At 39.2% G+C, this 12,042-nt stretch overlaps 2 protein-coding genes across 4 annotated transcripts; one reads left to right on the top strand and one right to left on the bottom strand.

The window, feature by feature from the left end:
- Positions 1-1,450: 1,450 nt before the first annotated feature.
- On the bottom strand, positions 1,451-5,142 carry usb1 (U6 snRNA biogenesis 1). 3 transcript variants are annotated; one of them, XM_079345270.1, is made up of 7 exons: positions 4,860-5,142; positions 4,174-4,322; positions 3,857-4,040; positions 3,464-3,517; positions 2,720-2,825; positions 2,351-2,431; positions 1,451-1,816 (listed from the first exon to the last, which is right to left on the bottom strand). In XM_079345270.1, exons 1-7 carry the CDS (start codon positions 5,018-5,020, stop codon positions 1,715-1,717), a joined length of 837 nt encoding a protein of 278 aa, XP_079201396.1. In that variant the 5' UTR covers positions 5,021-5,142; the 3' UTR covers positions 1,451-1,714. The 3 variants fall into 3 exon arrangements, with proteins under 3 accessions (XP_079201396.1, XP_079201397.1, XP_079201398.1); XM_079345271.1 differs by having other exon boundaries at positions 4,174-4,275; XM_079345272.1 differs by lacking the exon at positions 4,174-4,322.
- Positions 5,143-5,396: 254 nt separating this feature from the next.
- On the top strand, positions 5,397-11,732 carry znf319b (zinc finger protein 319b). The gene is made up of 3 exons (XM_079345248.1): positions 5,397-5,742; positions 6,418-6,560; positions 6,648-11,732. The coding sequence occupies exons 2-3, from the start codon at positions 6,556-6,558 to the stop codon at positions 8,491-8,493; spliced, it is 1,851 nt and encodes a 616-aa protein (XP_079201374.1). The 5' UTR covers positions 5,397-5,742; positions 6,418-6,555; the 3' UTR covers positions 8,494-11,732.
- Positions 11,733-12,042: the final 310 nt, after the last annotated feature.

Here is a 12,042-nt window from a genome sequence, read left to right as displayed (position 1 = left end):
CTTCAGGTTAAATTCAGAAATGTAGTTAAAAAGAGAAAGCTAACTTCTTTTTTTTGTGCAGCTTTGTTGATAAACTAATCCCTTGAGAAGCCCCACAGACTTAACATGTCATCAGTGCGAATGCTTTACCTTCAGTGAATAAGATAGAGGCTTTCTTTACTGAATATACTGCACTTCATTTTAAGTTGTAGGATCTCACACATAAAAGTTAATTGGTAATGGATAAAATCTTTTTAGTTCAATAGAGCATTTTGGACACTACTCACAATGAGTCAGGGATATTGTGAGGTCCTCAGTGGGTTTCATACATAAAGTTGTTCGTTGTTGCTCGTGAACTTGATGTGTCTCAAAGTGTCATCAGCAGACTTGCAGCAAGACACAGAACTACTGGCAGTGTTCGTGACAGACCCTGGAGTGGAGCCCCACGAGCGATGAACCGCAATGATGTGGTCTACCGTCCTGTCCACTGATGAGTGTTGGGTCACCTTGCACAGAAATGATAGTTGTCAGCTTTGCTGGAGAAGGCAAGGTGAGCAAAATGCCAAAGTTAAGATGGTCCCCAGGGTTCGCTTTGGTGGAGGAGCTGCAACAGTCTGGGCAGGCATTACCAGTCAGCCCAAAACAGATTTTGTGATTGCACGTTCTTTGTAATCATACAACCCATCATCATCCCCCAATTCCACCAGTACAACCCAAACTGTTTATGGATGACAATGCTCCACCACATCGTGCCAGAATTATCACAGCTCGACTTCAGGAAGTCAGAGTTCCTCATGTGGTCTTGCCAGCAATCTCCCCTGATCTGAACCCCAAAGAGCACATCTGGGACCAGCTGAAGCAACGACTGGACTCTCTTACCCCGCCCCCACATGGCCTTGCAGAACTGTGTGCAGCACTTATGGAGTGGAACACATAGTCTCAGAACAACATCATGAGGCTAGTTAGGAGCATGAGACGTCGCTGTCATTGCGGCGAATGGTGGAAACACTCGCTACTGACTTTGTCAATTTTGGTTATTTTGGGCTGTCTTTATTGTCTGAATTGTTGGGGTAATAAATATTGCACTGATGGAAGTGGTGCTTCTTCTCATTCATTAATTGTAGTATCAAAGGAAACTATAACTTATTTAATTAAAATCCAGACCAAATAGGAAAAGCACTCATGTAAATAACAATATCCCTAACTTATGGTGAGTAGTGCATATTTGAAGATAATCCATAGTCAGTGTTGTATTGAGAAAAAAAAATGAATCCTTTGACAAAAGGTTACAAAAGTGTCAGTGAATGAAATTCATTAAAGCTAGACAGAAATCTTCATTTGTCAAAATTAGAAGTGGCAGCTTTGACTCAGAAATGCTAATTCACCAAGATGTGTTCATATCTCTTGCATTATTCCATGCCATTTAAACAAAAAACATGTTCAAAACAGCTTTTACCTACACAGAACAAGATTTTATTTTTTTAATTTTGTTATTTTTATTTCATATTCTCAATACCAAATATTTTTTACCAAAGAGTATGCAACAACACTTGTTCTTGTGGTCACAAATGTCCAAAACTGCAGTATAAAATAGGGCAGGTCCTACTTCTGGCATTGCAGTGTGGCCTGTAATTTGTTATGAGATGCTTGTGAAGTTTTTGGCCTGGACCTCAGGGTGAGAAGAAACATCCAAAATGTCCAGAGGTCAGGGTACACTAGGCATCCAATCTAGAAGCTACAGAGGGAAACAAAAGGTCTTGTTTCCGGACCTGCAGTGCACCTCCACGCAATCCAAGATTAGCTGAAATGGTCCTTCTTCGTGGTCATCAACAAGACTCTACAAATCAGAGACGTGAATATTTGTAAGCTGGTAAATAGTGTCATTTCAAACCTATGGCCAAACTGCATCTTTTTATCTTTTTTTATTCCTAACTGAATAGCATAACAAACGTTACAAAATATTTTTAATACATATTTTTTGTAACGCACTCATTTTGTTTAATAAAGAATTCTAAATCTCTTAGTTAACAAAAACATCTGCAAACTCAGTGGAAAGATTAGATTAGTTTTTCTAGACACTTGTGTGGTGTGTCTAGTGTTTCTGGTCTATTTTTTTTTTTTTAAATTAGTATCTTCAAATTCTCTGCCTTTTTGTATTGCAGTTTCTAACAACAGTATTGCAAATACCAGGACAGCTCAATCAACGGTCAGCTACACTGGCTGGTCTGAAAACATCAGTTTCAAACATACAGGGCTACTTTATATGACTATAAAATTTAATTTACAGTATATCTTTGGATTTTACATGACAATAAGAAAGAACACAAATAAAACAATGTTTAGGGTAATCAGACAGATGACATCCATGTACCTGCAGCTCCTGAATTCCATCCTTCATCTGTTCCCTCAAATCTCCAACACACCAGGCTAAACTCACATGAAAAGATGGATCCTAGAAATGGAAGATGATGAAGAATTGGCAATTATTCCAAAACAATTATTTATAACCACTCATTGTCTGATATATATATATTTTCATTTAAAATCACTCTTAAAACTGTGCTATGTACTTTGATGTTAAAACAAACCACCATTTGACCCAGCAGATTCAGTGAAAATACTCTATTACTAACAATTCAACAAGAGAAATAAATAAATTTATTCTAAATGGTGACATACAAACATGTTTAGCTAATGATGAAATTCACTTTGTTTGGGTTAAAATGTATTGATGACTGACCTTATAGAAAGGGTCCAAGTGAAAATCTGCCATTGTTTTGTCCACTACTTGGACCAGGTCCAATAGCTGAGCATGCCCAGTAGACATTTCCATCCCAAGAAACGTCCTTCAGAGGACAACAGGCAGATGCACATAGAAGCAGTTAGACTAGGGCTGGGCAATGAATGGAAACCGACATTGAGAACCTCTAACTAATGTAATCTCACCCATGTCAATTATTTAAAAAAATGTAAGGACAACGATATGGCTGCAGTTAGGACAAATTTTGTCTTTAGAAGATACTGAAAGAAAGATCTTAAATGTAAACACTGCGGAAAAACATTTTGGAAGATATGAAAGTTATTTATTTTCTACTTTTTTAGAGAAGTTAATTTCTACTTTAAAACATTGACAGTCATTTTCACTTTCAAGCGATTCTTTGAGTTGAAATATTTAATAAATAACCACATAATAGGTCATCAGATATGCACTCTTTCATTAGGGAAAAAGATTCCCAGCTTTAATAGTTGAGCGAGACAACGCCAGTGAACTATGAGGGCAAAAAAACTAATCGTCATTAATCGTAATCAAGGTAAAATGTTCATTTAATCGTGATATTGATTTGAGATCGCCCAGTCCTCAGTTAGACTGATACAACTTGATCGATGTTGAGAAAATTAACAGAGAAATAAGGAAAGCAGAAAGGTCTGACTACACTTAACAGGGCTTTAAGAGAGAGATAGAATCTAAAGGTATTGGCAGTACCTTGTTCCTTCAGCATTACAATAGATCTTCAACTTCCCCGCTGAACATATAAACCTGGCAACAGGAAACAAATATTAAACATAGTATTAAACATTCAAATACAAGGTTTAACTATTTCCAAACATGTTTTAAACAAATCAATCTACTCCAGTATCAGTGATATGATGCTGTGATGCTGCTGCAAATAGTCTCGACTTTTGATGTGGTATATGTTATAGGGAACCGTTATATTTATGGTGATAAGCTGGTTATTTTTAACGTCAGTCACCTTCTCATTTACAGTAAAGTTAAATTATCCATGCAATACATTCATCACTACCTAAATTATAAATACAATGAAATATGGCTTGTAAAATCAATAAATTACATTAGGGATAGTAGGAAAAAAGAAACCTCTTGCAATGCACAAGGCCGGCTCTGAGACTCTGTGTGAAGGGTTGGATCCAGTGGTGTCGCAATGCCACTGTCTGAGACAGGCTGAGGTGGAACTCTTCCTGGGGGGTCATATCCACACCACGAGCCCTTGCTATCGAAAGCATTGCCTTTAACAAATAGCTAAATTCTTCTTCAGGATGGTCTGATGCACAGAGAAGACAGGAAAACAAGCAAAACTATAAACCACACCAAGTGAGGAAAACATTAAAAGAAATGATCATACATTGTACTCCGAAATGAGCAGGATATTGATAAAACATGTTATGTTGTCTTACATGGTAAGAAAATGTAAGTTGCCCAGTTGCCTCTCTCATGTTTAAACGACCGGATACGTCCACCATGAAGAGCACTTTCTTCAGACGATGACTCCACTTTATCTGGGAACATCGCCAACAGGCAACCAGGAAGAGGCAACCTGGTAACACTTTCAAATAAAAGTGTTTATTTCATTTATATTGGCTACAAACAATACATTAGAATTAGAAGATAATTTATTACTTTTATAAATTTACTGGACGACTTGTCTTATACGCTGAGTAGCCTTTTCCATATGGAACATCATAATTTAAAGGTTCACTATGGAGTTTTGGTAGAGAAATTGGAAAGTTGGGGAAATGTTCAAAACTCTCTACACAAACTGTCTTGATAGAAAAATGTGAATGTTTAAAGATAAAATGTTGGGTGACAAGTGATGGAGGAAGGCAGCAACAGTGAAACTTTAACTGCCCTGGTAGCTTTTTCGCTCTAAACACTGTTCACGATAACTCTAACCCTATTTTTTCTTTGAATATAATTTCTATATTTATAGTTCAGAAAATAAAGCTGGTTCACCGCTCCAACTTTCATATGTCCCTATCAAATCTACTGAGTGCGCCTTTTAGAAATATAATTTTCTTTGCAGCCCTCTTTATAAATGTTCATTTTAAGTCATAAGCTACTAGTCTACTTAAGCGACAGACACCTTGTTTCAAGAACGTGCTCCTTGGTTTTCGGCTTCTTCCTTGTTGGGCTCTTGTCATCTTCGCGATACCTTGAAGATATAAGACTGAGGGAGCTTTCAGTAGTGGTCGATGGGGCCTCAATCTCGTCCTCCGAGCTGCTGCTGTAGGCAGTCAACATCATCAACAATATGACTTTTGAACACTAAATAATGTTGACACCGTTCAAATTACAGGGGAAAACACATATTATAACTATTAAACGCAGCACAGCCCTTCACTTCCGGTAAAAACAAACCGGTTGTATTGTTAGTTTATGTCCCTGAGAAACACAACCCCACATCTCAACAGTTCCCGTCGCTGTACCGGGAAACCAACCATATACCAACCTTTTTCGATACTGTTATGTTTAGTTTGGCTATCATTTGGCGAGATTTGGTTTATGGCATTAAACAGTTGACAATGATTTTCATGTTCAGTCGAAAGTATGCTACTATGTAATTTTTAAAAGTATTTTGATTGATAAATTACGTGTGTGTGTAAGTGTGCTGTGAGCATGCCAATTAAGTATTGGTTTATTCATGTTCCCGTGTTCGGGCAGCGGCTCTGAGCTAGCCTATAGCTCACTAGTGATCTAAAAAAATGCAAAATTTTTAGAGAGCCAGGCGTAATATCCAATGAGGCATACTAATTTTTTTGGTGGAACGCTCGCGGCTTTGGTACGATTTGGCAAGTCACGGCAATTTTTTTGACCTGTTTTTATTGACCCGTAAATCCCGATTCCGACCCAGGAGCCACAGAGCACGAACAAGAGAGAAAACGAGCAGCGGATGTGAACAGACTGCGTTATCTGGGAGAGAAGCTAACCTAATACCGATCCTCTTGTTATTGTGTTAAGCGCCCCGGGTATGTGAATGTGGAGTTTCCTTGTCACTGTTTACATTAACAAACGTGTCATAGACGCGGTGGCAGGTTGCTTGATATAGTAACTCCTTTCTGTGCCTCTGTAGTTGTATTAGCAAGTTGCTAAGCTAGCTAGCTAGCTAGCTCACATAGCCTGATTGTAGTGATATGTCTTAAGACGTTTTGAAGCGCATACATTCACTTGTGCTTTATTTTACTGTGGTATTTTGTTTTTCCCTATTTGCAGAGAGGGGTCTATTTAAAAGTTGAATAAAGTGTAATCTATTGTGTTAGTCATGCCCGAGAGTGTAGGTTAACACACTATTTCTCATTTATTCTGTGCATTGAGATAACATCATGGTAAACGTGATTTCATTCTAATACCTTGTGTTCAGGTAAAATCTTGCTATGTTTTATCGGGATTGCATTGAACAGGTATCGCAAAAGATGCTTTTACCCGTCTGTATTTTCCGAGTTTGAGCGCTCAAACGCCAACCAGCTTTCCAAGCTGATCCAAATACAAAACAGCCAACACGTTTCTTTCTATGCATACTACTTGTACTGTACCTGTTAGTCAATAATGCCTGCAACACAATGTTGTAGTGGCTTAACAAAAAGGTTTTGACCCAAAGTGTTTTTGTGGTATTTTTACTTGCCCTGTGTTTCTTTTGTATACAGATATCATCGCAAGTACAGGAATAAAGTAGGAGAACTGCTACATTTCTACCCTGTGTGGAGCTGTCTTCTTTCATTTACGTCTTTGTCACAACCCCTTCATCAAGAACCCATACCAGTAATTTAGTGCCAGTTGCTATAATGGAGTAAGTTTTTCTTTCTGTTTTCTAACCATGATCCAAAACTTTTAGTTTATTACTGTAACAAGTGCCTATCTCCCTATGTTACCACAGTTGGGCCACATCAGCTGCCAAGGTGAATCCCTACAGCCGAGCTCGCATGACTGAGACATGGCAACATGCTCCTCCTCCTGTTGTCCACACAATCCCCCCTGGAACAGAGAATTCATTAGGCTGTGCTGTGTATGGCATTGTACTGCAGCCAGATGCAACATCTCTACAGCAACAGCAGCAACAGAGCCAGCACGGCCAGCATAGCCAACAACATAATGGGAGTCAGCAGCATGGAGGCGGACAGCACAGTCAGCAGCAGCACGCTGCCCAACAGACCTCCCTACAGGTAGGTACAGAGGGAGTGCACAAGTGTGGGGCCTGTGGACATGACATCTCTCATTTGGCCAACCCACATGAACACCAATGCATGGTGAGTCAGGACAGGTCCTTTCAGTGCACCCAATGCTTGAAGATTTTTCACCAGGCAACAGACTTACTAGAACACCAGTGTGTTCAGGTGGAGCAAAAGCCATTTGTTTGTGGGGTGTGTAAGATGGGCTTCTCCCTACTCACTTCTTTAGCCCAGCACCACACATCACATAACAGTACCAACCCAATGAAATGTTCGATATGTGAGAAGACTTACAGACCTGGTTCTTCTGGCAATGTTACACCCAACCAAAATAATCTCCTGCAGCCCAGCAGTGAAAGAGCATCATCAAGCAGCAGCTCTTCCATCCTACCCTTTCCTTCTGCACGAGACCGGCCGTACAAATGCTTAGTTTGCCAGAAGGGCTTCAAACATCTCTCAGAACTCACCCGACATGAGAGGGTGCACACAGGAGAGAAGCCTTTCAAATGTGATACATGTGACAAGGCCTTCAGCCAGTCGTCCCACCTACAGCACCACCAGCGGACTCATAGCAGTGAGCGCCCATTCAAATGTGCTGTTTGTGAAAAGAGTTTTAAGCACCGCTCCCACCTTGTGCGCCACATGTATGTACACTCAGGTGAGCACTTGTTTAAATGCAACTTATGTGAGCTGCACTTTAAAGAGTCAACAGAGCTCCTTCACCACCCCTGCCATCCGCAGGGTTCCAGGCCGTTCCGCTGCGCAACATGTGGTAAGGGTTTCAAACGACCATCTGACCTACGTCAGCATGAGCGCACACACTCAGAGGAGCGTCCCTTCCACTGTGATGAGTGTCAGATGAGCTTCAAGCAGCAGTATGCTCTGGTGCGCCACCGACGCATGCACAAAGACCCCACTGACCGGCCATTCAAATGTAATTTGTGCGACAAGGGTTTTATGCAGCCCTCTCATCTCCTCTACCACCAGCATGTCCACGGCATGGACAACCTTTTCAAGTGTGCCTCATGCCAGAAGGAGTTCAGCCAGTCAGGAGAGCTGCTCAGACACAAATGTGGTGAATCGTCCAGTACCTCACCTGACAAGCCTTACAAGTGTGATGTCTGTGGCAAGGGCTACAAGAAGAGTTCAACGTTACAGCGTCATCAAAATGCTCACTGCCAAGAGAAGCCCCTTAAGTGCTCCCTTTGTGACCGGCGCTTCCTGTCGTCTTCAGAATTTGTTCAGCACCGCTGCGACCCATCACGCGAGAAGCCGCTGAAATGCCCTGAATGTGAGAAACGTTTTAAATACTCATCAGACCTGAACAGACACCGCCGCGTGCACACAGGGGAGAAACCATACGAATGCAGCCACTGCAACAAGGGCTTCAAACAGCGAGAGCACCTGACCAAACACCAGAGCACCCACTCCAGAGAAGGCCAGTTCAAGTGTGTATGGTGCGGTGAGCGTTTCAGCGACTTGGGCTCTTTGCAGGATCACACAGTGCAGCACACAGCTGACGGAGGGGGTTACTCAGTCTCCCAGTGTATATAAATCCACTTTCCCTTGAACAAACATGGCTCCAAAGCCCTCTCCTCTTGTCTGCCTCTTGATAGCTTTTCTGTAGCCTCCAGGCTATTGTTACTGCATTTGTTTTGTTGATATGTCAAGTGTTTGTGTCTTCAATAACTTGTTGAAACCATTTTTTACTTTGACCCTTTATTTCCAAAATCCCCAAGAGGCCTTTTTTTCCTGTCTACACTTTTGTTCTTCTCATCAGACCTGTCATCTGTCCTTAAAACTCATAGAAGCAAAGAGTTCAGAACCCCTTTAATTTTGATAAGCCAATAGACAAATCCCCTCCCTCTCAAAAAAAATAGAAAGTTGATATGTACCAATAAATATCTGTGGTGTTTGATTTGCAACTTTGGAACTATACAGAGCAGTTTGAACATCGAATACCACAATTAATCCCTCCTTTTTTCTTTTTTCTTTTTTTTTTTTTTTTAGAAAATGGACTTTGCAGACTTCTGTCTCGCACAATGGTCCAGAGTTTACCTTGTGTTGTTTTTCATTTAGTTTGATAGGTCTATACTTGGTGGCCAGATTATGTGGTTCTTGTTTTTATAGTCATTCAAACCACTTTGTGACATACCTAAGTGATGGAGGCATGGGCATATTTCAAGGGCCAACTCCTGTTAGGACAGAAATTAATATGATATAAACATCTTGTTTTGCATTGCACCTGTGTAGAAGCATTTTTACATATTTTTATCCACTTATTAGAGGTACTCTTTTGTCACCCGTCCATGTAAAGAACTACTTAACTCATACTAGATTATGACAGTGCTGTCAGACTTGTTTTACTGAAAATGTTTGAAAATCAGCCTGTGCATACTGTGATTCTGTGAGTATTTCTGCCACATGAGATGGAATTGTTAAAAATAATGAGAATAGTTTTTGTATTTTAACTACTTTTAAAATGTAAACATTTTGACTTGTGCTCTCTCGTTTTGTGTTGCATTTAGTGACTGTATTCATTTTAAAATGTTGCAGGGAATCTCGTAGATTGTTCTGAAAATGTGTGTTTGAGTGTGTGAATGTCTAAGGTTTTCTGTTAAACAGGGAAATTCTATTAGTGTTAAACATTTTCCATTTTTTTCAAGGAAGTATTAATACGTTTTTTTTCTGTTACTTGATGCCTACTTTTGATTTTGTGTAAAGACGAGCTTACTAGAATGAATGACACCTTATTCTTCTTAACTTGTTTGCTGTCACAATCCCCCCCCCCCCCCCACCACCACCACCACCACCACCACCTTCTTTCCTCCTCAATTCCTGACTTGAGAGCAGTAATGAATACACAAGAAGACACCAAGGACTTAGAAGCCACCTTTATTCTGTTTTGCAATGATATTTTTTCTTAAAGCCTTAAAAGGAGGCCACAGTGCCTCTTTTTCTCTTTGTCCCCTACTACTTTCTGTCCCTGATCCTTGTCACCGTCATTCTCATTATGCTAGGCCAGATGGTTTAATCAGTCATCACAATTGTGTTTCCTGGATCTGGAATTGTAAGCCTTTGAGTATGGCTTTTGGTATCTTTTTTTTTAATGGATTTAATTTACAATTGATAAGCATATCTGTATTACTTGGAAAAAAGACCAGGGCCCATATTCACAAAGCCTCCTTAGTACTAAGAGTTGTTCCTAGTGACAACATTCTATGAACATTCTTAGAATCAGGATGAAAAAGATGGAAGTTCTTAGGTGTAAAACTATTAGAAGTAGTTACAAGAATTCTAACGTAAAAGTTTCTTAAACTGAAGAGATGATAGAGAAATGTTCTTCAAACACTACATGAAGAATATGATTGACACATTTGGTCAGAATAGACAAATGATTTGTGCAGACATTTCAATCCACTGACTTTTTTTCAGTGCAAATTCAGACATGCATGTTGATTTTCACTTCATGTAGTTACCTTCACAGGTGCATCCAGTCACTGAGTAAGGCCCTTTACCTGCAAAAAGCAGGTAAAAAGGCAGCTGCATACGCGGGCATGTTATTTCAACCATCTTGTAGGCTATATTCCTTTAAAGCACATCTTACGAATTATAACACAGATGCGAATTTCATAGTGTTCATAATTACACATTGTCTAACTAGAGTCTATGATTGACTTTTTGTTGCTTTTTTTTTTTTAGAATAACCAATCACAGCTTTTGGAAAAATGTGTCATGTCCAGCAACGGGGTCAACCTCAACCTGTTCTTAAATCACTCTTCAGCTAAGACTCCTTGCTAGGAATATGTAAGTGAAGTTAGAAGCTGTCTGAGAGAACTCTCAGAATGTTTGTGAATAGGGCCCTAGGGGCTTTGGGTCAGTTTGAGGGTATGTAAGAATATGTTGTAGCATATCTGCCAGAGTTTGGTGTCCACAGTTTCTTATTTTTACAATAGCCATATCAACTAGGCAACCATTTCTACCCAAAATACTGATTAGGGTGGGGGCTGTAACAGTTAAATATATACACTTAAGTAATAAATGATGGGTTACAATGACCTTAAGTGCCAAAGAACTTTGTACTTGTTGCTTGATGCTAACATCATAGAATGAAAATAATCTCACATACTTTTCAATGCTCATAGTACATTGAATATGTAATGATTTAAAAAATACAAGAGTACATTCAGGGTTTAGGAAGAATTCAAGCCTCACCTTCTTGTTTGTATTCGTGAGGTCTACTGTCTGGGAGAACATTTTATGTTGGGCAGAATTTAATTCAGGATGAACAGTGGTAGACCAATCTGAGAATGGATTGGAAATACTACATAGTGAAAAAAAGGCTTCACTTAACATGACACTATCAATTAAATTATCCAACATGAAAAGCAGTCAGGAAATATAGGCATGTATTATGTAAAAGGACTATTGAAGTTTTTTAAATAGTTGGCTTATTAGGGGACAAAAACTTGAGGTGCCAGTTTAAACAAGTATTCCTCTCCCTTTTTCATTTCAAGTTAGGCTGTCATACCCTGTTTTTTCTCTCTCTCTGCATGCTTGCTGTGTTAGTTCATGTGTTCTGTCCCTGGGAACAGGTGATCTCTTGTCCTCACGGCACTGCTCCCTCATATCCTTTTAAATTGTAATGTAGTTTATGTGAACAATGTTTAAAAAAGAAAAAAAACTTTGTGGCGACGTACAGTATTTGTACATTCATGCTAAAATTTCTGTATGTATGTAGCCTTCAGTTACACGCAGCACTAACAAATAAAACTTTTTTTATTTATAACTTACACTTGTTGTAAATGTATTTGATCATGAAATCAACGTGAAAGACACAGCTCTAAATATAAACATTAAAATGTATTCGATTTTTTTTTTTTTCAGAAATATTTACTTCTATCATTTAAATTTGGTTTACATGCAAATCAAATACTCTTCCTTCAGTGTTAGTACTGCATTAGTAAGAGTTATGAAATAGAAGGGGACAAAGAAATGCATATATAAATCTAATTAGCATACTTGATGTAAGCTCACTATACAGTGGGTACGGAAAATATTCACACCCCTTCACATTTTGCACATTTTATTTTTTCTAATTTC

This window comes from Symphodus melops (genome assembly GCF_947650265.1).
Source record: "Symphodus melops genome assembly, chromosome: 6".
NCBI classification, from domain to species: Eukaryota; Metazoa; Chordata; class Actinopteri; order Labriformes; family Labridae; genus Symphodus; species Symphodus melops.
This window is presented reverse-complemented; position numbering and strand designations above follow the sequence as displayed.